Source organism: Colletotrichum navitas (assembly GCF_030913465.1).
Source record: "Colletotrichum navitas strain CBS 125086 chromosome Unknown LY79scaffold_15, whole genome shotgun sequence".
Lineage (NCBI taxonomy): Eukaryota > Fungi > Ascomycota > Sordariomycetes > Glomerellales > Glomerellaceae > Colletotrichum > Colletotrichum navitas.
In genome coordinates, this window is record NW_026850561.1 from 451,886 (window position 1) to 477,028 (window position 25,143).

The window sequence follows — 25,143 nt, forward strand, 5'->3', positions numbered from 1 at the left end:
CTGCAAAGAACCACCTCCTCGAAATCCCACTCTTTTTCGATTCTTCCACTCTTCAACTCCTCCGATTCCCCGAACACATATCTTGCTCCGCGAATACCCTCACGAGGCACCCACGACCGCCACGATGCTTTCCCGAGGATCCGCCCGCACTGCGCAGGTATGTATCTGTCAGCCCCGCGCCCAATTGGGTGCCCCATTGCCTCGGATATGAGCTGGCTTTGGTGTGTGTGGTGTGTGTGTGTGTGTGTGTGTGTGTGCCTTGTGTCTGAAGAGGAGGATATCGAGTGGAAGAAGAGGAGCAGAACAATGGCACCTGCGACAAACAACTGCACTAAGCGGCATCTGAGAGCGAGAATCGGGCGACACACAAATTCAACAGGAAAGATGGACGTGGGAAAACACACGATGCACCCAACTTTGCAACCCCCCACATCCATACAGACAAGACAGATAAACCAAAACACACAGACTGGCAGCTAACGGTGACCCCACCCCTCGATAGATTCTGCGCACCGCGCAGCCCGCGCGCGCCTACGCCACGGTTGGCTCCGACATCTTCAAGCCCACCAAGTTCGGCGGCAAGTACACGGTCACCCTGATCCCCGGTGACGGTATCGGCGCCGAGGTCGCCGAGAGCGTCAAGACCATCTTCAAGGCCGACAACGTCCCCATTGAGTGGGAGCAGGTCGAGGTCTCGGGTCTCAGCACCAACACCCCCCAGAAGACCGAGGAGCTGTTCCGCGAGTCCGTCGCCTCCCTCCGCCGCAACAAGCTCGGCCTCAAGGGTATCCTGCACACCCCCATCGAGCGCTCCGGCCACCAGTCCTTCAACGTCGCCATGCGCCAGGAGCTCGACATCTACGCCTCCATCTCCCTCATCAAGAACATCCCCGGCTACCAGACCCGTCACGAGGGCGTCGACCTCGCCATCATCCGTGAGAACACCGAGGGCGAGTACTCTGGCCTCGAGCACCAGTCCGTCCCGGGCGTCGTCGAGTCCCTCAAGATCATCACCCGCGCCAAGTCTGAGCGCATCGCAAAGTTCGCCTTCAACTTCGCTCTCGCCAACAACCGCAAGAAGGTCACCTGCATCCACAAGGCCAACATCATGAAGCTGGCCGACGGTCTCTTCCGCTCCACCTTCCACCGCGTCGCCAACGACTACCCCACCCTCGAGGTCAACGACATGATTGTCGACAACGCCTCCATGCAGGCCGTCAGCAAGCCCCAGCAGTTCGACGTCATGGTCATGCCTAACCTGTACGGCGGCATCCTGTCCAACATTGGCGCCGCCCTCGTCGGTGGTGCCGGCATCGTTCCCGGCTGCAACATGGGCCGCGACGTCGCCGTCTTCGAGCCCGGTTGCCGTCACGTCGGTCTCGACATCAAGGGCAAGGACCAGGCCAACCCCACCGCCCTGATCCTGTCCGGCTCCATGCTCCTTCGCCACCTCGGCCTCGACGACCACGCCAACCGCATCTCCCAGGCCATCTACAGCGTCATTGCCGACGGGTAAGTCGGGGCCTCGACCACCGTCTTGTATTGTACACGTAACAAGTAAACCGCTAACAACCGCACAGCAAGGTTCGCACCCGTGACATGGGCGGTGACGCCACCACCCACCAGTTCACCAAGGCCATTCTCGACAAGATGGACACCTTGTAAATGTCCCCAGCTACATAAACACCCACCCGCCCCCCAAACCTCTGTAGCTATTAAAGAAACACCTACTTCGGCGCCCCCCGCCTTCTTTCCTCACGAGAACCTCCACCAACAACCCCCCCCTTCCCTCTTCTCTCACTTTTGCCCACGCCCGCGATTAGAGTCGGCGTTTTTCCCGAATGGAGCGAAAGAATGGGGGAAACGGAGATAGATACCACCCGACGTCGGTCGAATTGCATAACTAGTGGAGGACTAGACTTCTGTTTTTGGACACTGGGAGGAGGCACGTTCTTGCTGGGAGATTGTAGTTGTACCAGTTGTACGTAGCATAGGAGTCACGCAAAGCATATGAGTCCCTTTTTTTCGTCTTTTGACATTGATTGGCCGTTGCCTTTTTTTTTCCTACTTTTTTTTTCTTAATTTTTTCTACATGCACTTGATCGCCGGTGGCGTCTTCTTTCGTTCGAGACCCACCTACGAGTGTTCTAGTTGCATTTGAATGTAAAAGACAAATGATTGACGAATCCTATCTTTCTCTCTCTCCCGTCCGCTTCGCATGTCTAGACGCATCCCCGGCGACGCCAGCCTTGCGCAATGAAACGCCCCAGCGCCGCAATTGTTCCCTTCAGCCTCGCACGCGCAGTTAGCTGGCTGCCCAACTTGGTGTTGGGGTCGTGGTATTCCCTCATCGACCCCCCTCCCCCGCCAACGGAACTACGAGCGCGGCCTTTCGGCTCGGAAAGGGGAGGGACGCGGGTTGCGCGACTTTGCTCGGATAACATCGGCATTCCGAGCGGGCTGCTCGGCCGCCGAAGGGATGTCTCGGCCATTTGGGCTGGGTCTCGGACTTGCCGAGGTTAGGCGAGAGGAATGGATTGCGCTGAAGAAGAGTGAAGAAAGTACGGTAGGCCGAACGCCCCTTTTTCTAGAGACACATCTGGAGTTGTGTGTTGGTTGGGTTGTGTTGGAGGGAGTCTGTCTGAGAATTGACCCCCGACTATCTCACTGTTTATGCCGTCATGACGAAGATTGTCTGAAGGGCGCGCCGTCATGGTACTTGCATGCATGCACTAATCATCAGTCGTTGATCGCCCCGTCAGTCAACTTGCAACGCCCTAGACGGCATAAACCTTGCTGGGGCCAGATGGTCTGGGAGCCGAACTTGGTTGTCGTCCCGTTGAAATAGAGCAGGGTGACCGACCGAATTTGGCACGTTAATGATGTGCATCTGGCGTGGGTGTGTGTTCAACCCCCTGCCCGAAGTATAATGTTTATCTAGGCCAGTTATTAGTTGTCCACAGCCAAACGCTGTGTCTCTTTGACTAACTCCTAATATACACACTAATCCCCTCCCTGTGAGGTCTTTATAGAGTTTGTCAGGATTCTAATGGTTTAGGATTTTGCTATAAGCTACTTTCCCCCTCTCTGTTACACTTTGTGTGCTTTGTTGCTCCCCTTTTCAGTGTCTCTGTCTTATCAATTTCTTAATATTACAGTAAGAGGCATAGCAGGTGTCACTAAATGTTTTAGTTAACATCTTTAGTAGTAGTAGTGTGGAGCTATAGCTTACTTAGCTTAGCACATTACGCTTGTAGTAAGCAGGTACTCTGGAAGCAGTCACTAACAGAACTTGAATTAGGTGCAGCTAAAATTGGCTTACTAGTAAGCTGTCAAGAACCCAGCCTGTGTAAAAATAAAAATAAAGGACTGTTGTGCGCCTGTCTTTGCTTGCCTGACCCTGGTCCTGTTGTTCTCCCTTCTGCTATAGATACGCTTATGACGCCATAACTGAATTGTGTAAATTATTGCCTTGTTGAAACTTTGCTTTGTGCAAAGTGAGCTGCTGCAGGTCGCCAGCTATAAGCTTCTAAATGGCCTCGCTAGCACAGGCACAGTAATGAGAAATAATCGAGCAGCCGAAAGGATTTTGGGCGCTTATAATGGAGTTGTTGTTGGCTAGATGGATCTCGTTCGAGCAGGGCAGATGCAAGTCTCAACACGTGAGGCTGACGAGCGGCTGGTGCAGAAGGCCGGTGACTAAGCTTTGGGAGGGTTTGAGCTCGGTGCTACCCATTATTTCTTCCCTTGATCATTCTTTTTCCCGATTCCCTCAACATTCTCCACCGACCAAGCTTTCCTCGACGCATGACTCTTGCGATGCCTCTGTGGTTGTGCGACTTTGAAAAGTGTTCAAATCCGGCTGTGCAAAGAGAAGGAGACTGTTTGTGTTGCGACAAACACCTTTGCAGCAAACATCTTTCAGAACCGTTCCATAAATGCCCAAATCCAGAGGCCTGTAATCCCATTCTAGAGTATGTCCTGACATACAGCTTATGCCTGTCACATTTAGAAAAACTGGTCATCTTTCTCTGCCCAATACGCGACCACTGAAGCCCGTCACATAGACGAGCTATGTCATCGAATAGACAGCTCTAAGTTATGTTCGAGGGCATCAGAACTAAGGGACGGCATCCAATGTACCGTTAACCTGTCACGCAAACACCTGTCTTCCATGATGGGACACCAAAATTGTCACGCCGAAGTTATTTTTGAAGATGGAATTATATGGCTGGCACGTCTTCGTCTCACCAGGACCACCTCACCACCGGAAGAAGTCCGTGATTTCATTCTCCGATCCGAAGCGGGCACTCTTACCTATCTGCGTGACCGCACCAGCATCCCTGTCCCCAAAATCTTCGACTGGGCCTGCGGGTCCGATCCGGGAAACCGAATTGGAGTAAGCTATATTCTAATGGAGAAGCTTGACGGAATGCCCTTAGACTGGCAAGCGGCAAATCCAACACAGAGAGAGAAAGTCATGCAACAGCTAGTGGATGTGTTTCTGGAAATTGAAAAACATCCTTTTGAAACTTTGGGGTCACTCACTGTTTCAGGCCCCGCCAAGTTTGTGGTGCAAGGCCTCGCACAGCACGCAACATACAGGATGGGGGCTAAAGGGCCGCTTGGTCCTTTCACTTCTTCGCTAGAAGGGTCAGTTCACATAGTCAAGTCATATCTCGCGATGATAGCCAGCGGCGAGATTGGTGCCCACTATTCGGTAGACACTTACCTCGCGCATCGTTTCCGTCTGGATATTGCCAAAACTCTTTGGGGTGACGAGCCAGCAGAGGAGCAATTTTTTCTTAAGCATCCGGATGACAAGGGCGACCACATTCTCGTCAATGAATCTTACGATATCGTTGGAATTATAGACTGGGAGTGGACCCGGACTGCTACCAAGGTGGAGGCTTTCAGCTCGCCTTGTATGATGTGGCCGTTGGGGAAGTTCTATGAAGGCTCCAATGAGTTGGCCCCAGAGGAAATGAGGCTAGCGGAAATCTTCCAGGAGAGGGGTCGTGAAGATCTGTCCAACTATGTCCTTCTTGGGAGAAAGGTTCAGAGATTCTTTTTCGCTCTAGGTCCTGAAAGTTCTTCAGACCGACAAACCTTTTTAGATCTCTTCGTGGGACTCAAAATGGCCTTCGGCTTCGAAGGAGAACCTTGGGAAGGGTGGGAGAAGTGGAAAGGCAAAGCCCTGCTCAAGTGGGAAAACGACAAATTGCTTCAGGGTCTGCTTCGGCTTCAACTCAATAAGTAAGATGTGATGAACCGCAGCGTCTTTACATTGATGACGAGAAGTAGTTGATCTTTCTAACTCTAAGTTCGAGATAAATATCGCCTAGAAATACTCTTCCTAATATGGGTCTTATCGGTTGGAGGCTCCACTTCGTGGCGTCTCTAACTGGAATCAGCCACACGAAGCTGTCCCAGCTTCACGACAGAAGACTAGTAAAACGAGTCTGGAGGTTTGTGTCACTTCGAGTGCGCTCAACGATGCCGGTCTTTGGACCCGAGTGTACAAGCATCATCGCTGCAGAGGCAAACAATGCAAGCAAGGGCCGCACTGCTGGGTTAACGAACAAGGAAACCACCATAGACTACTGTCGAGGCACTTGGAAGAGAGATTTTAACTATGTCAAAGGGAATATGAAGGAAGGAGAGAATAAGGAGGAGGTTGACGTTAACATTGAGATCTTATCTAAAATCCTCGGCGACATACTAAACAATAGCTGAAAGCGGAAGGCAGATGACTTAGTGGATTGTTGTGGCTGTAAAGCTTATGCTTTGTCTCACGGTAGGCTTTGTGATATAGGCGAGATAATCGTTATTAAAGACACTAGGGAGGTTAAGGGTAACAAGATAGATAGACTTAAGCAGTACTGTAACTGGTTCCTGCAACAAGTTAAGAACAATAAGTGGAGAGAGGCTTTATAGGTAGTAAATTAGTTCGCAATAGATCAGTTTCTTGAACTGAACTCTTTCCTGAAGCATCTAAAGGCAGCTGCGGATCTAATAGCGCCTAACAGTCTTCTTGATCAAGCTAGGTCCCAGGCAGCTTACCAGTCATCCATTTCAAACTGCATCCAATTCTGGCTCTGTTTGCTTTGGTCCTGTCCCATTCTGGCTCTATTCAATTTTGGCTCTGTTAGTGACTGCTTCCTGAGTACCTGCTTACTACAAGCGTAATCTGCTAAGACAAGCAAGCTATAGCTCTACACTACTACTACTAAAGATGTTAACTAAAACATTTAGTGACACCTGTTACACCTTTTACTGTACATTAGGTAAGGCTTTATTGGTACATTGTTGTTTGTTCAGCCCTTTTGTTTCACTGTTTATCTAGACTCCCTCTCCCTCCCTAAATTGCGCAATAATTTCTAGGGCGAACCTTGTGTGTAGCTTCGCCTAAGTCGATGAAACTAGTGCTTGACAACCATCAGGCATCAAAGCGATAGTCTATCCCCAGGTTCAACAAGCTTAGTCTGCAAATACTCTAGTTAACCGATTGGGTCCATTTACCGGCCCTTGCAACTCCCTCCTCCCCACTCACACTGCCTACCTCTGGTTGTCTGCGTCTTTCTTTGGAGGCACGAGATCTCGCAGCCAGACATCTGGATAGCCTCGGATCGCGCCGGAGGTGTCTTGTGTCAGTCGACCTCCTGAGACTTCAGTCATCCTGGGCAATCTGCAGCTCCCCAGGGCCTTTTTTTTTTATTAACTACCCAGGGCGCCTAAAAAAAGAAAAAAGAAAAAAAAAAGGTCGTGAGACCATTGAGAACAGTTCCGGAATGGCAGCCAAGAGTTTCCGTTTCAACAGTCTACAACTTTGACCCTTCCCCTTGCTCCTCGACGTCGGGATTTTGCACTGCGATATCTGCTGCTATAGATCTTGGAACACACTGTGCCGTCAGCTGGACGTCGGCCGCAACACTCCATCAAGTAGTCCATCGCTGGGTTCCGTCTCGTCAGTCAACTCCAATGCAGAAGGGGTGATGTGAACCAACCATGTCGTCACCCTATCTGACGCATGTAAGCTTCTTTTTCGCTGTGCTCCCCTCCCCCGGCGTCAAATATTGCCTGCCGCCACGAAATCATTGGCCCAGTTTCAGCCACTCAATCTGCATAGGCGACACTCGGAAATCGACGACTGATCATGAGATGATGTCGGGATGCCTTCTGTACGATCGATCGCAGATGCTCCGCCGGATCAGAAACACCCAAGGCCCATGACCGCAGAATGCCGGCTTCCATCCCCCCCCCTGCCCGATCTCGCAAGTGACCCGATATTGTGCGCGGTCCTGCATGATCGAGACGTCGGTGTTGTACACAGCGAGGAGGAAGGGGATAAGTCCAGCACGTTCCACCAATGAGGTCCTCGCCGACACAGCGGCCCGGGGGTCCGGAGGTATGATGGGGCCGTGTTTAGTCAGAGAGGCCTGGTCTGCGCGTGCATGGAAAGCAACGATGCGGCAAGCACCCGTCTCCCCTCCCCCCCCCGAACAAGGTTGTCGGCGGCACGAGTCCATCTCCTTCCCTCAACGCCGTCTGTGCTTGGCTGTCGCGTCTCCTCGCAAGTTTTTCCCGTTTCATGACGCCCCATGCCAATGGTCCCTCTCCATGTCTCGAAAGTCCTCAAGGATTGGTCTGTCAGTGGACAAACTTGAATTGAGGCGCAATGGTGTAAGAGACGCATACAATATATCGAGTACCAGGCAGCAATGGAGGCATGGCATAGCGGCAGAATTGCGTGGGCACTGTGCCGGTGACTCGGAACTTGTGTAACCATGCGGCGGTGTCTGCCCCTTTGTTGTCCTGAGCAAAGCTTTGTTCTCTCGTTTTCTCCCATGATGCTTCTTCTCTCCCCCAGACAGTTACGCGCATATCCTCTGACAGGCTCCCCTTGGCAGGGCCAAGCGTAGCCACAGTCTATGTCCCTTGCAGGAAGTCAGTATAAAGCCCGCCTACTTCTTGACCTATGTCAACGTTGGCTTCTCGTAGGCTAACGCTAGCGCCTCCAGCCAGCGTTTCCTCCAGCTAGCTAGTATTTCCCGCGGCACGGCTCGGGTTAGTGCGGAGTGTACCGAGCACGAAAACAGGGACCAGTTTGCCCCCAAACCCCTTTTCCTCGCGGTGATGCGTCCTCGTGGCCATTGGTACCTGGACAAGGGTTCAAAAAGAAAGGGGAATGGTTGAGCCCCCCTTCCCCCCTCATGAAATCAAGATTCGGTGGCTGCCCTGTGTTACGATGCAAATAGATTGCCGCCTGTCATCTCCACGATTAGGCAATGCGAGGAAAACAGTTTGGCGTGGTTTTTTCTTTCCTTTTTCCTTTTTGCGCCGGTGGAACTTGGCATACCTGTTGGTGGCGTTCTGGGCAGGGGGTTGAGAATGATTGCTTGTCTATCTTGCTTCTGCTGGTTCAGACACGGCTTGGGACACCCACCCAAGAAGACTTCGATGACTCGAGCGGCCAGCACCTACTCCGTCTTTCCGGTCTGGGCAATACATGTTCACCTTCATATGGGATGCTTGGCATGAAAGAAAAGGGAGGGCATATTGGGGGACGGGCGATAATAGCGGGTGGGGGACAGTACGAACAGTGTGTGCTTTGAGTCTTTGTTGTTCCTTTAAAGACCGAGTCTGCGTCTTTGAAATCTCCGATCTTGAAGAGGGTAATTGTTTATGGGTCTTTGAAAAGTTTGACTGGCTTCACGTTTGCAACGCTCACCTCCTAAGCTTGATCGTTGTCTTTGGACATTCAGACGCTCCTTTCAATCTCACGTTTCTTCCATCGGATGACAGCCAAGTTTTTGTCCCTACAAGAGCGTGGGGCTTTTTTGAAATTTCATCTGAACCTTTACGTGGTCCTTCTTGCCTCTTTTGCGCTCAACACCCAGAGCATCACCCGCGTTACCTCGATTCTAGGTCCCTATTCTTTTCTCTTCCACCTCTCTTCCCGCCTCATTCTTACCATTTGCTTTTTGAGCGCCCTCAGTTACTATCTTTGACCCGTAGTCTTGCTTTTCATTGCAGTACATTGCCTCATTCTTGGAATATGGCTATAGCGGCTTCCGCGGTGGTATCCTTCCTTCTTGCGACTCTCAGCGTCAGGCTTTTGCACATAGACTGGGCTACAGCAATCCAAATCTTTCTTGTCTCTTTGTCTTTACATTGCGGGTCTCTCTTGGTATTTCATGCCTTCATCCATCCATTCTTTCTCTCCCCATTGCGGCACCTCCCAGGCCCAAAGGTACTGACCGCCCCCGCCCCTGTATTCTCTTACTCCAGACCCGTGAGCAGCAGCAGATCGGGCAAACAATTTTGAGAAACATGACTGAAACTTCTCGCAAATCTCATAGGGAGGTCACTTTCTCATTGGCCAGATGCTCAACCAGATCAGAACTCCCGGCCCAGCAGACATATTCATCTCATGGATGAGGCAATGGCCTGAAGCGCCCTTTGTGCGATACCTGTCCATGGGCAACTCCGAGACGCTCATGGTGAATAATATGGCTGCGTTCAAAGAGGTCCAGCAAGCCAAGGCCTATGCCTTCCGCAAGTCGCACTTCGCAGCCCGCATGTTCTCTCCCATAACAGGTCACGGACTTATGTTTTCCGAAGGGGAGGAACGAAAGAAGCAGCGTAACCAGCTCGCACGTGAGTTGTCAATCAAGACCAGTAAAAAGAAACTAAATAGGTTCACAGCAACTAATGACAAGTAATAGGTGCTTTCTCAAACCAGAACACTCGCAAGATGCTGCCGGTCTTCCAGCTCAAAGCAAAACAGCTGTGCGAAGCCATCAGCCAAGAACTTGGAGGAGATGAGATCAAGACCGTCGACAGTTCGTTTCTCCTTTGAGCCTCTTTGCCCGACGTCAAGCTGACAGCGGCCCAAGTCGAGGGCTTCCTGAAGAAGGCTAGCCTCGACGTCTTCGTTATAGGATCCATCGGCTGCGACCTCGAGAGCATTTCCATCCCGGAAGCCCACTTCTTCGACGTGTACGAGCGCATCATCCGCCAGCCGCCTTCGGGTCACATCGTTACCTTCATTGACGGCCACATTCCTCTCCGTTCCTGGCTGCCTCTGCCGAGCAACAAGAGATGGTTGAGGGACATTGATCTTATCAGGACGATGCTACTCACTTGCGTGGAGAACCGACGACACGAGATGATGACAGAGAAGAAGTTGGGGCTCAACGAGAGCCAGACTGATCGTCGCGATATCCTGACCTTCATCCTGGAGGACTGCCAGTTCGATGCAAACCAGACGAGCTGGAAGGACTTGGAGCTTCTGGAATACGTGAGCCACACCCGTCTCATGACTAGTTGTTATGTGCTGACACTTTCCAAAACAGATGCTAAACTTCATTGCCGGAGGTAACGAAGACACATAAAAGTAGCCACGAGACCGAGATACTGACGTTGAGTGATAGGTCACGAGACGACTGGATCGACCGCTATGTGGATCACGCACGTTCTCGCCACGAAGCCCGAGGTTCAGGAGCGTCTCAAGCAGGAGGTACTTGGCCTTTGCGCCGGCAAGCCGCGAGACTGGGATCCTCCCTACGAGGAACTCGAGCATCTGGTCTATGTCAACAACTTCCTCAAGGAGATCTTGCGCTTCTACTCCCCGGGTATGTTCCCCCTGAGGTTTCGCTCTCACCCCTCGACCCTCCCAACTGAACGACTTTTCACACAGCCATCTTTCTCCCCCGCGAGGCGGCCGAGGATGTCACCGTCTGCGGCGTCTTCGTGCCCAAGGGCACCCAGGTCACCCTCTGCCCCGCCGTCGCGCACTTCAACCGCCTGGTCTGGGGCGAGACGGCCGACGTCTTCGACCCGGACCGGTGGGCCGACGGCCGCGCGCCCAAGGACTCGTACGCGATGGAAGCGTTCCTGCAGGGCCCCGCAGGCTGCATCGCCAAAAACATGGCGCTCCTCAACGTCAAGAGCGTCATCTTTGCCCTCGTGCGCGATTTCAAGTTTTCGCCGCGGCCGGGCTGGGACGGGGTGCTGGAGCTCGCGAACCCAAACTTCACCCTGCGGCCCAAGGAGACTCTGCGCGTCACGGTGGAGAGGGAGGTCAGATAAGTCGGCGGGCCAAGTCTCCGCGGACGAGTCCGGCGCAAATATGGGATAGACTTGATACTGTGGCGCCAGGCATGGAAGGGACCGGAGGGTAATAGACGTTCGCTTTGTTGGATATTGGGCGGACAGCGCCTAGATTGCAGTTGTATCATGTATGTATGTACGTATGTATGTATGCCTAGCCAGTACATACACGCCTAATGATAATGAGCGTCAGTCAACGTCTACTAGTTACCGTGGATGGGCTTCTTAATCATTCAGTTGTCCTATTGAGAAACAGTACCTGATCGTTTTGTCAATTCTCAAGGAATATCCCATCGCGGTCTTGAGATGAATGCTTTTTCTCCATCAAGATTTTCACCAGACGGCGTTTATACGCTTTCTTTTTTTCTGCACGGAATCTACTCGAGGGCTTCCTTCCTCCACCTAATCCGGTCCAAGTCTAGCCTTCCCGTCCAAAACGCCATTCCCTTGGGCGTACGTTACCCACCTCAAAGCCAACCTCGCCCCCTCGCCCCAATCCTCTCGCTCCCTCTTCCTCACTCTCCATGCACCAAAACGCCTCGTTTGCCGACATCTTCTTACCACTCCGACGCCAACCCCAGCAACGCAACGAGTACGACATCAAAACTAGTTTCAACAACTCGAATACGTTCAGAATGTCGTCAGTTCTCCCTAGCGAGCCCCGGAAGGAGGGGAAGCAGGCGTCGGCGTTTCCTACCATATTTATGCCTGCTCTCGCGGACATCTCGATCTACCGGATCGACATGGGTAAGCCTGCGGAGGAGCGCTAGATCCAACTCGCCAAGGAATTTGCTCCCCAGATGAGAAGCGTCAGCCCTCTCTTTTACGAGGTGATCGAGTGGCTAGTCGGAAGAAAGCTTGCTGGTGTCATCAAGTTCGCGTCCCGCCACGCCCTGCGCAGAGTGTTTGACAAGGAGCAGACCAAGGAAATCAAGTCCATCGCCAGCGTCGCCAAGATCAGAACTTACTTGCTCATATCCCTTAATCACTTCTTGGACCTGATGCTGGGTTGCACTTCGGGAGCAGCCCTGGTGCGACCCGAGCCCGGCGACCGGGACGGCCAAGATACCAAGGACCGCCTGGTGTATTTCCGTATCCTGGAGTGGGGTGTGGACGCTTTGAGAGAGAGCTTCTTGTCATTGTGGAGTTTGTCGACAGCAGCAAAGGAGACACTGACGAGGTGGTTGCAAGACCAGTTTCGTACGCCGGCTTTGTTGGCTGCCTCACGGGTGTCCGGTATGCAGCAGTGTTACCCTTCGATACAGTTACTACTTGGCGACTAATTCTATCTTTAGCGAGGAATTGTCGGTATCTCTCAATTTCCGACCAACTCATGATTGCACTACCACATCGTTGAGAAAGCATCAATTGTCGGTCCTTCTTGGCCGCCGCGAGGCAGTCCCATCTCTTCTCCGACGCATACTGCTGAACCACGACATCCCTAGCAACAGCCTCGAGGTTCCCGTCGACATTGGTCCTCCTATCAACAAGTCTGAACAATGTCCGCTTTCCATCACAGGCGTAGCAAAGAAGTTCATTTCGATGCCGACATCCCCCTGCTATATCACACTATGCGACGGATTCAAGGTCGTCAGTGTCCTTAAAGACCTTTACATAGGAAAGGCTAAAACGAGCAGCCTCTTTCAGGTTCAGTGTAACCACGACCCGGACCACGGGACCTGCTGTGGTCACAAGGCAAACAACAGCCCCTCCGAAGCTACTCAAGCCATGATGATTGGTGAGGACGTCTGGCTGGGTGAGTCCGAGGATCATCAACGAGTGCTCGAGGAGAAGTGGCTTCAGTATGTGGCAGCAGTCGCCAAAGAAGCTGGGGAAGAACTACAACCTCGGCGCAATAGCCGCTGTCTTGATGCGGACACTCGAGCAGACCTTGGTAGAGACATCGAGGTTCGTGGCGTGGACGAAGCCATGCTTCAGCAATGGATTAATACGTATCCGACAACCAACGAGTGTACGCACTTTGTCTGCATCATGGACCCGGCGGCTGGCACCATCCGTTGGATAGCTCGTGGTCGGAATTGAACGATGGCTGATGAATGGAGGGAGGCGGCGTTGGGGCGAACCAACGACTCGATGACTTCAATGACAGACGATAACCAAGAAATACCCACTAATGCGTATAATGGCAGTAAACAACGAATAATCACGACGGAATGATTGAGTTACGTTGGCGGTTTCGGTCACTGATAATCATGTATGGCCACTGAGATTCCATCTCGGTCATGGTAGCTTTGCCCGGCTCCAATCCTTGCTGCTGGGAGCCGTGATGGGAAGCGTCCAAAGGAGCTCTCAGGTGCAAGGCCTGTGATCCTTCGATTTCCGAAGGATTGCTAGCCGAGCTGTATCTACGAACTCTAGGATATCATCAGTTTCGGCTGCCAATCCCACCCTTCCGAGCTTCCATGCATGAGCCTGCGCGCCCGAGTGTCCCGGCAGCACGGCTCTTCACCGTCAGAGTGAATGCACAGGCGAAGAGGCCAGTGGGGAAATCCCCGCAGCACGGCTTCTTCGGGGGGCCATGACAGCCAAAGCTGGCTAGCGATAGGGATCGTACACTCGGACAAATAGGTACGTGTAAGCCAGCAGGGCGGCCGACGCACAATCAAGTGTCCAGGCCAAAGTAAGTCACTGCATCACCTCAATAGAGCCAGCCAGCCAACTCCCTTGATCGTTCCACAAACCGGAAGCACCAAACGACGCTTCACTCCGGGTTCCCACCTTGATGCAACGGAGCCGGAGGCTTTCACCAACATGCAGACGCCGCCTTTGGAGACGGGTCCTATGACCGACGAGGTCCTGAGGGGCATCTTCGCCTCGGACCAGGACATGTACCCTGCGCCGCTGACCTGGGAACGCCTCCGGAGCTGGACGACGGCGGCGCCCGACATGGCGACGTGCTTCTACCTGCCGGCCGCCGAGGGCGACGAAGGTCGGGCCGACAGGCGGTCGCTCGTGGGCGCCGTCATTGTGCTTCCCCTCCTGGCGCGCGCGTGGCGGGACTTACTGGCAGGACACGTCAAGGAGACCGATGTCGACGCCGAGTCCATGTTCGCCTGCGAAGGCGTCGACGGCGACGAGGACGACGGAGGCCCGCATCCGGAGGTCGGACTGCACGTCTTCCACGTCGAACGGTTCGACATCCCTGCGACACATGCAAGGGTGCGCGGGTTCGCGAACCTCTCGATTCGGGCTGTCGGCGCCGTGGCAGAGGGCAAAGGATGGAAGATCATTGGCCATTCGGGTAAGTGATTCGTGTAGTGTATGGGTCACGTGTATCTGTGTGCTTGTGCGTGTTTCTGCCCTACCCTCGGCGTAAGAGGTGGCGATGATGATGATTATCTGACAGTGCTCGATAGCGCTCACGGCGACGCCAGAAGGGAGGCGGTGCTTCGAACGGATGGGTTTCGAGCCTACGGGCTACGAAGAGTTATGGATGACGGACGGCCGCGGAGGGGTCGAGCTGGTGGCCGTGTCTGCCGATATGGCACGCGAACAGCGGACGGCACCCGATGCAGCGGCCGTCCGAGGACACGCGAGGATGGTCGCGAGATACCTGCCGCCGGCACACGGCGCATGACGATTTTGATGGACTGTCTACCCTAGTGTACACTACCAAGACCCTTGAGGTCCGCAAGCCGGTTCAGCCAGGGCGGTCGGAGATCTTGGAGATTTCTAGAAGAAACAGGGGATGATCGACAACTGCGGAAAAGGTGAGAGGGGAGGGGGGAGGCAAAAGCCCGTTCTCTCAGCAGCGGGATTGAGCGACGTGGGGAAGCGGAAATTTGGCTTTGAAATCAAGAATGCCATTACGAGGGGAGACAAGGAAGAGTGCCGGGATCGATCGCTACGGGATAATGTTACAGAGTAGGCAACTGAGGTCGACGCTGGAGCAACCATTCGACCGACCGTCCCATTCAGACAGCAATTTGTTGGATCCCCAGCATCGTTGAAGGGGTGACGACCCTTCGCAGAAGAGAAGCTCACACGGTTGGACCTCGGCTTTGTCACCGACAAGACTGGTCTAGATCGTTACAGCCTCGGGCGCGGGCCTGTCCACCAGTGTTTCTGCATCGTTATATTTATCGCCGGGAGGCCCTCCGCCGAAAGGGGCTATCAGCTCCGGCTCCGTTGGGTGGATGGCGGTGGGTGTTCTGTCATGCCTTGGTTGTTCAATGCAGCAGTTGGCTGCTTTGTCATCATTGCTTCATGGACAGAGATTTCTGTGGTACTTGGGGCATGGCCAGGTATCCGTCAGAAAGAATGGGAAACGGTACGGAAACCGGTACAAGTATGACTCGGGGATATGTGCTTGAAGAAACGGCCACCCCCGACGAGCGCCCAATAGGCGTCGCCTGCGGAGTTAAACGCTGATAACGAGCGCCAGGACGACCCCCTGATGAATGAAGAGAAAAGCTGGGGAGGGTGACCCTGGTCTGTCATCGGAGGATCGAACATGCAGCACACCGCCTACCCAATGTTCACGAACCCCGCCATGAGCCGCGGCATCTTGATGTCAGACTAGGCAAACTCCTTTCTATGAGAGGCAAATCGACCAAGAAAAATTTCAAGGTGCTGACAGATCTTCCCCACCAAAGAAAAAGTAGGGGACCATGGATGGCCACACGCCAAGTAGCGGGCCGTCTGACACGACACACACTACCTAATTCCGGAAATGCTATGGGAACCACACCTCTCGGAACGATCGTTCAGCCGGGCAGATGGCAAAGCCGCCCCATTGCCTGCGTTCCCCATGCAACTCCACTCGCCGACCAGAGTGGATTGGTTAGTCTACCGTTTATTCTTCCATGACGTTCTGGTTTCCAACAGCTTCCGCCCCTGTCTTCGTCAAGCTACCTCGGCCAAAAGAGAAAAGAAAGAGACTCACAACCAAGGGAGGGGGTAGTGCCTCCGCAGGGTCAGACCTGGCGCGGGTACGATGGAGCTTCCATTGGACTTCGTCATGATTTGGAGCAAGTGCTCGCAATGATATATATATATATATATATCTGGGCCGTCCCATCCCTAGCTGCAGCACTTTGCTTTAGGAGAACCATCAATCTCGATTCCATATTTAGAAGCATATCTACATTTCTGTCATCTCACGATACCCCGAACTCCTCGCCTTTGATACCCAGACCAACCAATAACGACCCCCCCCCCCTTTATTCTATAACAAAAACCCATTTCACAATGGCGCCCACCCCCAACAAGTCCTTCGTCTTCAAGCAGGTCCCTAAGGGCCTGCCCGTGCCCGGCCAGGACCTCGTCGTCGAGGACCGCCCCATCGACCTCGACCAGGACCTCAACGGCGGCATCCTCATCAAGGTGCTCTACTCGTCCTTCGACCCCTACATGCGCGGCCGCATGCGCCCCGCCGAGGCCGGCAAGTCTTACATCCCGCCCTTTGAGCTTGGCGCCGTCATCGCCTCGTCCATCGTCGCCCGCGTCGAGCGCTCCGACACGGCGCAGTTCGCCCCCGGCGACCTCGTCACCTCCTTCATGGGCCCCAACGCCGAGTACGCCGTCATCCCGGCCAAGTTCCTGCCCGGCTTCTTCAAGGTGCCCAACACCCACAACGTCGACCTGCCACTCTTCGTCGGTGCCCTCGGCATGCCCGGCATGACCGCCTATGAGGGCTTCTACGACATCGGCAAGCCCAAGCGCGGCGAGACTATCTTCGTCTCTTCGGCCGCCGGAGCCGTCAGCCAGATCGTCGGCCAGCTGGCCAAGGCCGAGGGCGTCAAGGTCATCGGCTCCGTCGGCAGCGACGAGAAGCTCGACTTCATCACCAAGGAGCTCGGCTTCGACGCCGGCTTCAACTACAAGAAGGAGTCGCCCGTCGATGCCCTCAAGCGCCTCGCGCCCCAGGGCATCGACATGTACTTTGAGAACGTCGGCGGCGACCACCTAGAGGCCGCTCTCGAGTCCTTCAACCAGCAGGGCCGCATCATCGGCTGCGGCATGATCTCCGACTACAACACCCCGCGCGAGCAGCAGAAGGGCGTCCGCGGCCTCTTCCACCTCGTCGCCAAGAAGCTCACCTTCCAGGGCTTCCTCGTCGACCTCTCCCCCGCCAAGTACAAGCCCTTCCAGGAGAAGGTCCAGCCCATGATCGCCAGGGGCGACCTCAAGGTCAAGATCCACCTGACCGACAGCATCGACAAGGCCCCCGAGGGCTTCGTCGGCATGCTCACCGGCCAGAACTTTGGCAAGGCCGTCCTCAAGATCGCCCAGGAATAAGAGAGTTGAAGGATGTGCGCGAGAAAGAGGGATGGGAGGAGGGGGAGAAAAGCAAAAATTACCTGTATACTATAATGACAACTGATGACCAATCAAACCGACGTTCAAGTACCTACATCCATTTGCTACCTGCGGCCAAAGTGCTGTGTATGGGGGAAGGGCCTACCTGCAGCGAACAAGTTTATTGCATTCACGAAAATACTGCGGTTGCTAATAACTTCGAAAAATGGCGTTGGCCTTCTTGAGAACTCATCCTCGACCAAAACTTGTGTTGGGCACTTATTTGAATCACACTTCCTCAGAAAGTCACGGAAAGTTTACGCAAGAAGCCGGAACAGCCATGCAATTTATCGATTTGGCATCGTAGCATCCATCTTAACACCTCGTTCATGTGCAAAACGCATGTCTCCTGACCCGTGTCCAAATGAAATCGCTTTCTATCGTCGGCGGAACCCCCCCAAAGTGGTGAACCCCAATATCGCTTGGTAAATAAGACAAAATAACACAAAGCCGTTGACGAGGGTAAAAAAAAAAGGGGGGGGAGGGGTCTAACACGAAGCCCGTCTCGAGTCACATCTAACTTCTACCGAACAGCTTCTTGGCCGTCACCCGCCTGGTGGACGAAGGCGGATACTCATTCGGGTCCTGGTAGCTGCCATACCCGTTGGCCTGTTGCTGCTCCGACACCGACGACGCCGAGCGGTGGCTGTACACGTCCGCAGCGGTCTCTTCCGTTCTCAGCTTCTGCGGGCGCGGAGGCGGGGGAGGCGCCTGGGACGGCGGCTGCGTCGGGGCCCTGTAGTACTCGTCGTCCCATTCGGAGTTGCCCGTGTTCGTACGCGGGAGATCCGTCCGCTCGGGCCGCGGGGGGGCAAGGGCGGGAGCCTGGGTTTGAGGTTGCGGGGGAACGGGTGTTTGCGGGGGAGCGGGGGCTTGCGCGGGTGTCTGGTGGCCGGCGTAGGAGTAGTTGCCGTTGGTCGCCGCGGACTCGGCGGCGGAGGGCTGTATTCTCACTGCTGCTGGGCGCTCCCGACGTTCTTCACGCTCGTCTCGGGAGCGCGTAGAACGGTGCGCTTCCCGGGTTGGGCTGGCGCTGGAATTGTTGTTGACCGGCTTCCGTGCCGACGGCTGGCGGGGTTTATCATCGTCCGAGTCAGAACTGTTTTCCTCAAGGTCGCGGTCTTCGTCGGCGTACTGCGGGACGTCTGTTAGCATCGTCGGCTTCGTGGAAGGGGACGACGGGTGTGGACTTACCATCCGGAGCTCCTTGCGCATGGCCAAGCTGGCGCAGATGTCGCGGGCCTCCTCAATCGCTGTCTTCTGCGTCTTGAGTGTCATCCTGCGGTCGCGCGTCTCCTTGTTCTCGGCTGCGATCGCTTCGACGATATCGTTCGGCATGTTCAAGATCTCCACCGAGTTGAAGATGCCGTACATGCCCTGCAGCAGGTGCCTCTCAACGACCTGGGTGATGGTGTTGCGGATGAAGGTCTTGGCCGCCAGCTCGTAGAAGATCAACATCTTCTCGCACACCTCCTGCGCCTCTGTGTAGGTGGCGCCGTCCTTGGTAGACTCCATCTGCCACTTCCGGAGGCGCTCCTCATACTCGGGGTCATAGGGTTGAATCTCGAGGTTCATGTCCTGTGTCAGGTGCTCGAGCTCCTGCTGCGCGTCCGCCATAAGCTTCTTCATCTGCACGTCTAAGAACTGGTAGCGCAGCGGCTCGCGCATGCGCTGTGGCCACGCAAAGTCAATGACTTCACTCAGGAACTCGTTACACACCACGCCGAGGTTGTCTTTGTGCTCCTGGGCGAGCTTGGGCCAGTTCTCCGAGTAGCTCTGGAAGAGCATATAGACGGCGCGGGGCTTCGGGTCCATGGGGAACTCGGAACCGCGGATCTGGCGAAGGAGCATTTCGACTTCCCTGCCTACGAACTCTCTCTTGCTACTTTCGCTAATGGTGACGCCGTCCGCTGTCCCGGGTGCCGTCGAGGAAGAGAAGCCGAACTTGCGCCCATTCTGGCGGATGCGCTGCGAGAACTTCTCGTTCTCTTCAATAGCGCGGGCGCGCAGGTTCTGAGCGGGCGTGCCGCGGGGGTCGGCCGTGGCACGGAAGAAGTTTTTGCGGGGAGGGTTCTTGTAGAAACCGTAGACGGCGGGGATGACCAGTTCCTTGGAGGACGAGAAGAGCTCGACGAGCTCGATGCGCATCTCCTCGACCGTGTCCTTGCCGGTACCCATGGACTTGAGCTCCGTGTCGCAGTCGTCAAGCGCCTTCTGGATCTGCTTGCGCAGCGTCTTGACGTGCCGGCCAATGTGACGCTGCAGCTGGACGCTGAGCTTTTGCTTCAAGGCGTTGGCACCGCACATTGAGCTGGGCAGCGCGCGCCACTTTCCGCGGCCGAAGAAGTCTTCCTCGCGCTGGCGGCGTTCGCGCGCCGAAGGCCATGGCTGGCCCTGATCGCGGGGACCAGGGTTGAGGAGGACGTACCACCCGAGCTTAAAGTAGTTTTGCTTGTCCTTGTTCTGAACGAGTTCAATGAACTTATCTTCGAGACCGATGGACTCGCAGAGATCTGGTTTTGTGAGAACGCCAATGGTGCGGCTTCCAGAGGGGTCGAAGTGGCGTGCCTTTGTGAGAATGGGCGCCTGCACGTAATCGGTGTTGCCGCCGACGACGGCGAGGATGATGGTGCGCGAGCTCTTCATGTAGCGGTCACAAAGCGTCTCGATGGTCTTGATGTCGTCCATCGACTGATCGTTATTGGCGTTCTTGACAAGTCCGGGCAGATCCACCAGCGTGAGCAGAGGCATGTCGGGGCCTCTCTTCTCAACCACCAAGATGTCGCGGGCAGCGAATCTGCCGGGGATGTTCTTTGGCGCAATCAAGTCCACCGCCGATTTCATGAGCGCCTCAAACGACATGTCGGTGTCGACGGCGCCGCCAAACTGCTTCAGGCGCTCCTGCTCCTTGAAGGTCTTGTTCTTGTCGGGGATGATGGAGACGTTGAGGCTCGCCTCATTCGACCTACGCAGGCGAATCTCGGTCGCGAAGCGCGTGCATGCGCCAGCATCGCGCGGGAATGGTGTGCCAGTGATGGCCTCGAGTACCGAACTCTTTCCTGCCGACTGGTCGCCGACGACGACAATCTGGGGCAGTTTGACGTTGTCAAGCTGGGCGAATTGCAGCTTGTCAATGAGCTCGAGCAGGCCGCGCTGCTCGTTGGCCATGTCGGCCGTGCCCAGCGCCGAGTCGATGTTCGGAGCCATGTCGCGTTCTGGTCTGAATAAGGCGTTAGTTGAGCGATCACGGCTTGTAGCTGGAGCCTCGTACAATGATCCCATCACGTAGGGCAAGAGTGCGAGGTAGGTTTGCTTCGCGGAAGTGAGTTCTTGGACTCAAAGGCAAATGGCGGGCGTCAAGTTGGGGAGAGACATGCTTTTAAAGAGGGGGGCCTGCTTTCTGCTCGGGTTAAGCTTATGTGGAATTACGCAGCTGCAGCCAAGCGCAAGCTGGCAGTCTGCAGGCCGTGTACGGCGTCCATCTAGACCCGACATCACATGTCCTTTCGGGCTGTGTGTGCTGTGTGTCCCATGGACGGGTGCCTGGATCTGGGCTCCAGCCTCCGGGTCGTCGCAAAGAAGCGTCGTCAGCGCGCATATGACAGGGCCAGTGACGATCTTTGGAGGGGCGTGGGGGAAGCGCAAAGCCTGGCCTGCGTCTTCGAGTTGCCACCGGGGAGTACGCTGGTCCGGCCTGTCCATAGAGTTGGCATTTCATGGATGATGCTTGGCTTGAGGCAGCCCAGAGTGAACGACACACCCGCACGTTTGGACCCTCTCAGTCATCCATGGATGCGGCGAGAATAGCTACGATTAGGTACAGCATTCTCGGCTGTGACTCGCATCGGATAGCAAAGCCGAGACCAATAGAGCGACTCGGCCCAGTCTCTAGGGCGGAGATACTTTGGAAAAGCAGAGGGAAAAGGAAAGGTGATCCCAAGTTGCATGGACGCAAAAACCACTGCGACGGAGAAGATCCGATGAATGACGTCGACAGCTCGGCTTAGCACAGCCTCATTCTTCCTTGGAGGCACACCTTTTTTTCAAGCTTGTCGATTCGGATAGCGAGACATAATCGTTTGCTTGGCTCGCATGACGAAGCGTACGCGTATGTAGTGAGAGGGACGCTTGTCTTCCAATCAAGTACGACGAGGCCCGCCAAGTTGGTTCCAGGGAGGGAGAGAGGTGGTGGTTGTTTGTTCGCCACCGGGAGCCGGCCTCCAGGGACAGCAGGTGAAGCGAGGAAGGAGTGGCGGTGCAATTCACCTTCAGCCACATCACCTTGATGAATAAGCAATCAAGACCTCGCTGTTGTGTGGCTGTGCAAGTGGTTGGTACACTAAACATGTCCGCCGTTTGTGGCAACGCAGCCCTGGAATACCGGTATACTTCTCTCTTCTGTGGCTCGACCTCACCTCTCAGCTTGAGTTTCAGATCCATCAACGACTTTGCCCATTGCGACGTTGATTCAACTTCAAACGTTGTCATGTAACGCTCAGATGCTTTTCCCTTCATATCTACATAATCCTATCATTATGCACCTCAACTGCAGCACTGACTTCTTACTCGTCTCGCACGTGTGCCATCCTGTCCGACTCCAGCATCTCGGTATCTGAACTCCTGCCCGACGAGTTTCTCACTCAAAGCCCATAGCATTTCCGCATCGACCTTACTCTTTGCCCACGGGAAGACTTCCTCTTCCCACGGGTCCGCGATTCGGCAATTCGCCAGGAACTCCCCGTTCTTCTCCTTCAGCTCCGGCGCAAACGCCGCAAACACGTGCGTCGACACGCCCTGGTCAAAATCCTTGGGTTCGACGCCTTGCATCCCCCACATCCACTTCGACCCCGCCAGAACTTCTGCCTTGCGTAGGTCCTCCAGGAACCCGGGGAAATCGTGCGCCTCGTGCGCGGCGAGGTTCGTGCCGACGTATCCCGGGCACAGGCTAAGGGTCGTCAGGCCGCTGGCAGTAGAGCCCAGCCTCTCGGCGAGCGCGATCGAGAACAGGCTGTTGGCCGTCTTCGACTGTCCGTACGCCATCCACTTGTCGTAGTGCTCCCCCTTGTTGAAGTTGTAGTCCGTCCAGCGGATGTGGTGCAGCCTGTGGCCCATGCTGCTGACGTTGACAATGCGTGGCGACGCCGATGCCAGGATCTTGGACATGATGAGGTTCGTGAAGAGAAAGTGGCCGAGGTGGTTCGTTTGAAACTGGCTCTCGAAGCCGTCCTCGGTGAGCTTGTACGGCACGGCCATGATGCCTGCGTTGTTAACGAGGACGTCGATGTGCGGCACATCGGCCCAGGACTTGACCGTCTCGGCAGCGGCGCGGACGTTGGCAAAGGACGCGAGGTCGAGGGCCAGTGACTTGACCTTGATCTCGGGGTGTGCGGTGGCAAGGTCCGCGACTAGCTCCCGGAACTTGTCGGGTGAGCGGCCGGCGAGGATGAACATGGCCGGTTCGGCGACTGCGACCTGCTTGACAAAAGAGTCACCAAGGCCCCCAGGCGAGACTCCCGTAACGAGGATGGTCTTGCCGGTGATATGAGGAGCGTAGAGGGGCACCAGTTCGCTGGCCCTGGTGTCCCGGTTGTAAATGAGAGGGGCCATGATGGATCGGTTGATGGACGCTATGCCTTTTAAGACCAGTTTGCGGGCTGGGATGACAGGCCTGAACTTAGGTTCTGATTCGAGATCTTGAAGCGTTTGTACGGATGCTACTGGGATGACAGGCCTGAACTTAGGTTCTGATTCGAGATCTTGAAGCGTTTGTACGGATGCTACTGTGATATGGGAAAATAACTCAGGAAAATGGGCATCTTTTATTGCTTGAAGCCTCCTGGTATTCAATTCTCTCACGCTTAACACGGTGGTTACACCCGGCCTTACACCCGGCCTAGCACCATATGTTAACTCCGGGCTTGTCACGATGGGGTTTGTGGAACGCCGATGGTACGGAGTTAACAACTGTAATGCCGCGCAGGTAAACGGAGGCATCAGGAATTTCATGCACGGCTGGCTATGGAGAAATTGCTGGAAATTGAAGAATGAGGTTCAATTAGATCTTCAAGTGGTCCTCTTTCTGCGACCCAGCTCCAACAATAGTCTACAATTGCCCACAATGTCACGCCCACTCCCAGCCGAGCCCATGCGATGCGGAATCGTCCAATTGCAACGCCGCAAGCATATGTCACAAGTAATCCATGACAATCATATCCCGTTCCAAAAAAGAAGAAAAATCACTGCTTTTCGTGCCCGACCGCCTTAGTTCTCTGTTTTGGAGCTTGAGGCGGTCCTCAGCTCAGACGGCCGGGTCCGCTGCCCCATGTCGCTCCGGTGCTGCTCGGGGCCTGCGCAGAACTCCACATGCCCGCGCTGCTGCCGGAAGTGGCACCCGCGGGTCGGAACGAGCCGATGGCGTGAAACGGCGCCTTTGAAGGGTCTTCCGACAGCCAGGAATCGAGTGTGCTGGACGCGTCGGCTTGTTGGTATGCGGAAGTCTGCGGCGTCTGACCCTGTCGAGGCCGAGGGACGGAGATGTATTGGTAGTTGGGGTGGTTCTGGTCTGAGGACATTGTGGCAAGAGGTAAAATAGGTGAAGACAGTTGCGCTTTTGTCGCTCTTGGGCCTCAAAGGTAGCTGAAGAAGTGGAACGTTGAACGTGGATGTTGATGCTGATGATGAGCAGAAGGAGCAAGAAAGCGAGAGAGCGTCCTTGATTCTTATAATCGCCAACTGGGAGCACCGAGGAAGCAATGCTTCGGGCCCAAGAGATCATCATGTCCTCCACGTCCTCTTCCTCTTCCTCATTCAACGAAGAATGAGGAGTGCGAGGCGGTCTACACTCCCCAACTTCCATATCGCGCCGGCGGGGTCCTTTTGCAGTACTTTTATTTACCATCGTCATCAAAAACGCGAGATGCATCTCGCTCAGGGCGTGGTGGATAGGTAGGTGTGCACTGCCATGGAGGCCGACGACGATGGCTGGGACTCACCAGTCGGGCTGGTGGTTTGGTGGTTTAACATGACCCGAACAAAAGAGCCGCGCATGTCCAAGAGCCAGGGTCTTGGAACAAGTGCGCTTTATTACGTACCTGCGGCAGCTACTGCAAGGTACACGCCCATACGTGTAGGCATTATGGTCCTTTTGTAATGAGGTCTCTGGTGTAATGATGAACGTGGCAACCGTGAATGCCTGGGTAGGCAACTGAGGTAGTAGTCTGGTATAGTCCGGGACTCTTGCTGCTGAAACCCAGAGATCCAGGCCGAGAAGGATCTCGCTTATGCAGTGTCCATTTGTTTTCTTTGAAATGATTGGCTGCCTCTGCATTACTTCAGTGCACATCGCCGTCTAGAGACTGAGGATCTCATGTTAACGATGATATGGATTAACACGACCGACCAGACGACATGGTTGTTTGTGCTCGGCTGGCCGGACTGGTGGCACTTTTTGTTCGAGGCCGTTTTGGAAGAAAAAAAAAGTCCCAGTCAGGTCACACCAGATTGCATAGCCACCGTATCAAAAAGCCCGCGTATACATGTCGGGCCATTTCAGTCCAGTAGGCAGTTTCGTGCCGGAGTTGCCAGTCGAAACAAGCAACATCAGTTGGAGGGACTCTCCGGGTATCTATTCATCTGCCGTAATTCGAGGGACATTTACTCCTTTCGTAATGGCGGTTTATGGCCACCGTACTACACAGATGACATGCT

The 25,143-nt window shown here is 54.7% G+C and overlaps 13 protein-coding genes across 13 annotated transcripts; 10 read left to right on the forward strand and 3 right to left on the reverse strand.

Annotated features, from left to right (window-relative positions):
* Positions 1–124: 124 nt before the first annotated feature.
* On the forward strand, positions 125–1,665 carry LY79DRAFT_667960 (isocitrate dehydrogenase; the record flags this gene model as incomplete). Its single annotated transcript, XM_060563459.1, has 3 exons — positions 125–157; positions 503–1,512; positions 1,581–1,665. The coding sequence occupies 3 exons, from the start codon at positions 125–127 to the stop codon at positions 1,663–1,665; spliced, it is 1,128 nt and encodes a 375-aa protein (XP_060416597.1).
* A 2,101-nt stretch (positions 1,666–3,766) lies between these two features.
* On the forward strand, positions 3,767–5,479 carry LY79DRAFT_546829 (uncharacterized protein). The gene is made up of 3 exons (XM_060557264.1): positions 3,767–3,954; positions 4,013–5,256; positions 5,331–5,479. The coding sequence occupies exons 1-3, from the start codon at positions 3,808–3,810 to the stop codon at positions 5,332–5,334; spliced, it is 1,395 nt and encodes a 464-aa protein (XP_060416598.1). The 5' UTR covers positions 3,767–3,807; the 3' UTR covers positions 5,335–5,479.
* LY79DRAFT_546831 (uncharacterized protein) lies at positions 5,346–5,929 on the forward strand. The gene has a single exon (XM_060557265.1). The coding sequence runs from the start codon at positions 5,362–5,364 to the stop codon at positions 5,734–5,736; it is 375 nt and encodes a 124-aa protein (XP_060416599.1). The 5' UTR covers positions 5,346–5,361; the 3' UTR covers positions 5,737–5,929.
* Positions 5,930–6,894: 965 nt separating this feature from the next.
* LY79DRAFT_546832 (uncharacterized protein) lies at positions 6,895–7,478 on the forward strand. The gene has a single exon (XM_060557266.1). It carries the CDS (start codon positions 7,009–7,011, stop codon positions 7,231–7,233), a length of 225 nt encoding a protein of 74 aa, XP_060416600.1. The 5' UTR covers positions 6,895–7,008; the 3' UTR covers positions 7,234–7,478.
* A 373-nt stretch (positions 7,479–7,851) lies between these two features.
* On the forward strand, positions 7,852–8,769 carry LY79DRAFT_546835 (uncharacterized protein). Its single transcript, XM_060557267.1, has 2 exons — positions 7,852–7,947; positions 8,022–8,769. Exon 2 carries the CDS (start codon positions 8,289–8,291, stop codon positions 8,613–8,615), a length of 327 nt encoding a protein of 108 aa, XP_060416601.1. The 5' UTR covers positions 7,852–7,947; positions 8,022–8,288; the 3' UTR covers positions 8,616–8,769.
* A 289-nt stretch (positions 8,770–9,058) lies between these two features.
* On the forward strand, positions 9,059–11,289 carry LY79DRAFT_681120 (cytochrome P450; the record flags this gene model as incomplete). Its single annotated transcript, XM_060564558.1, has 7 exons — positions 9,059–9,253; positions 9,363–9,660; positions 9,729–9,845; positions 9,900–10,303; positions 10,359–10,380; positions 10,437–10,637; positions 10,703–11,289. 7 exons carry the CDS (start codon positions 9,059–9,061, stop codon positions 11,092–11,094), a joined length of 1,629 nt encoding a protein of 542 aa, XP_060416602.1. The 3' UTR covers positions 11,095–11,289.
* Positions 11,290–11,915: 626 nt separating this feature from the next.
* On the forward strand, positions 11,916–13,562 carry LY79DRAFT_648236 (uncharacterized protein; the record flags this gene model as incomplete). Its single annotated transcript, XM_060562505.1, has 3 exons — positions 11,916–12,222; positions 12,243–12,351; positions 12,411–13,562. 3 exons carry the CDS (start codon positions 11,916–11,918, stop codon positions 13,156–13,158), a joined length of 1,164 nt encoding a protein of 387 aa, XP_060416603.1. The 3' UTR covers positions 13,159–13,562.
* A 92-nt stretch (positions 13,563–13,654) lies between these two features.
* Positions 13,655–14,713, forward strand: LY79DRAFT_588572 (uncharacterized protein; the record flags this gene model as incomplete). The annotated part of the gene is made up of 3 exons (XM_060560931.1): positions 13,655–13,674; positions 13,824–14,377; positions 14,493–14,713. The coding sequence occupies 3 exons, from the start codon at positions 13,655–13,657 to the stop codon at positions 14,711–14,713; spliced, it is 795 nt and encodes a 264-aa protein (XP_060416604.1).
* Positions 14,714–16,326: 1,613 nt separating this feature from the next.
* On the forward strand, positions 16,327–17,376 carry LY79DRAFT_510728 (zinc-binding dehydrogenase; the record flags this gene model as incomplete). The annotated part of the gene is made up of 1 exon (XM_060554186.1): positions 16,327–17,376. The coding sequence occupies one exon, from the start codon at positions 16,327–16,329 to the stop codon at positions 17,374–17,376; it is 1,050 nt and encodes a 349-aa protein (XP_060416605.1).
* A 576-nt stretch (positions 17,377–17,952) lies between these two features.
* LY79DRAFT_510854 (dynamin family protein) lies at positions 17,953–20,643 on the reverse strand (the record flags this gene model as incomplete). The annotated part of the gene is made up of 2 exons (XM_060554202.1): positions 17,953–18,570; positions 18,631–20,643. The coding sequence occupies 2 exons, from the start codon at positions 20,641–20,643 to the stop codon at positions 17,953–17,955; spliced, it is 2,631 nt and encodes an 876-aa protein (XP_060416606.1).
* A 123-nt stretch (positions 20,644–20,766) lies between these two features.
* On the forward strand, positions 20,767–21,625 carry LY79DRAFT_546842 (uncharacterized protein). The gene has a single exon (XM_060557268.1). It carries the CDS (start codon positions 20,783–20,785, stop codon positions 21,158–21,160), a length of 378 nt encoding a protein of 125 aa, XP_060416607.1. The 5' UTR covers positions 20,767–20,782; the 3' UTR covers positions 21,161–21,625.
* Positions 21,626–21,739: 114 nt separating this feature from the next.
* On the reverse strand, positions 21,740–23,470 carry LY79DRAFT_546843 (short chain dehydrogenase). Its single transcript, XM_060557269.1, has one exon. It carries the CDS (start codon positions 23,041–23,043, stop codon positions 21,979–21,981), a length of 1,065 nt encoding a protein of 354 aa, XP_060416608.1. The 5' UTR covers positions 23,044–23,470; the 3' UTR covers positions 21,740–21,978.
* A 259-nt stretch (positions 23,471–23,729) lies between these two features.
* LY79DRAFT_510772 (uncharacterized protein) lies at positions 23,730–24,008 on the reverse strand (the record flags this gene model as incomplete). Its single annotated transcript, XM_060554193.1, has 1 exon — positions 23,730–24,008. One exon carries the CDS (start codon positions 24,006–24,008, stop codon positions 23,730–23,732), a length of 279 nt encoding a protein of 92 aa, XP_060416609.1.
* Between the last annotated feature and the right edge of the window lie 1,135 nt (positions 24,009–25,143).

Excerpts from the sequence above, each read along its gene's own strand:
- LY79DRAFT_546829 (XM_060557264.1), top strand. The coding sequence starts at position 3,808 with ATGACTCTTGCGATGCCTCTGTGGTTGTGCGACTTTGAAAAGTGTTCA. Across the intron at positions 3,955-4,012 it reads ATAAATGCCCAAATCCAGAG|AAAAACTGGTCATCTTTCTC; the intron begins GCCTGTAATCCC and ends TGTCACATTTAG.
- LY79DRAFT_546831 (XM_060557265.1), top strand. The coding sequence starts at position 5,362 with ATGGGTCTTATCGGTTGGAGGCTCCACTTCGTGGCGTCTCTAACTGGA.
- LY79DRAFT_546832 (XM_060557266.1), top strand. The coding sequence starts at position 7,009 with ATGTCGTCACCCTATCTGACGCATGTAAGCTTCTTTTTCGCTGTGCTC.
- LY79DRAFT_546835 (XM_060557267.1), top strand. The coding sequence starts at position 8,289 with ATGCGAGGAAAACAGTTTGGCGTGGTTTTTTCTTTCCTTTTTCCTTTT.
- LY79DRAFT_546842 (XM_060557268.1), top strand. The coding sequence starts at position 20,783 with ATGGCGGGCGTCAAGTTGGGGAGAGACATGCTTTTAAAGAGGGGGGCC.
- LY79DRAFT_546843 (XM_060557269.1), bottom strand. The coding sequence starts at position 23,043 with ATGGCCCCTCTCATTTACAACCGGGACACCAGGGCCAGCGAACTGGTG.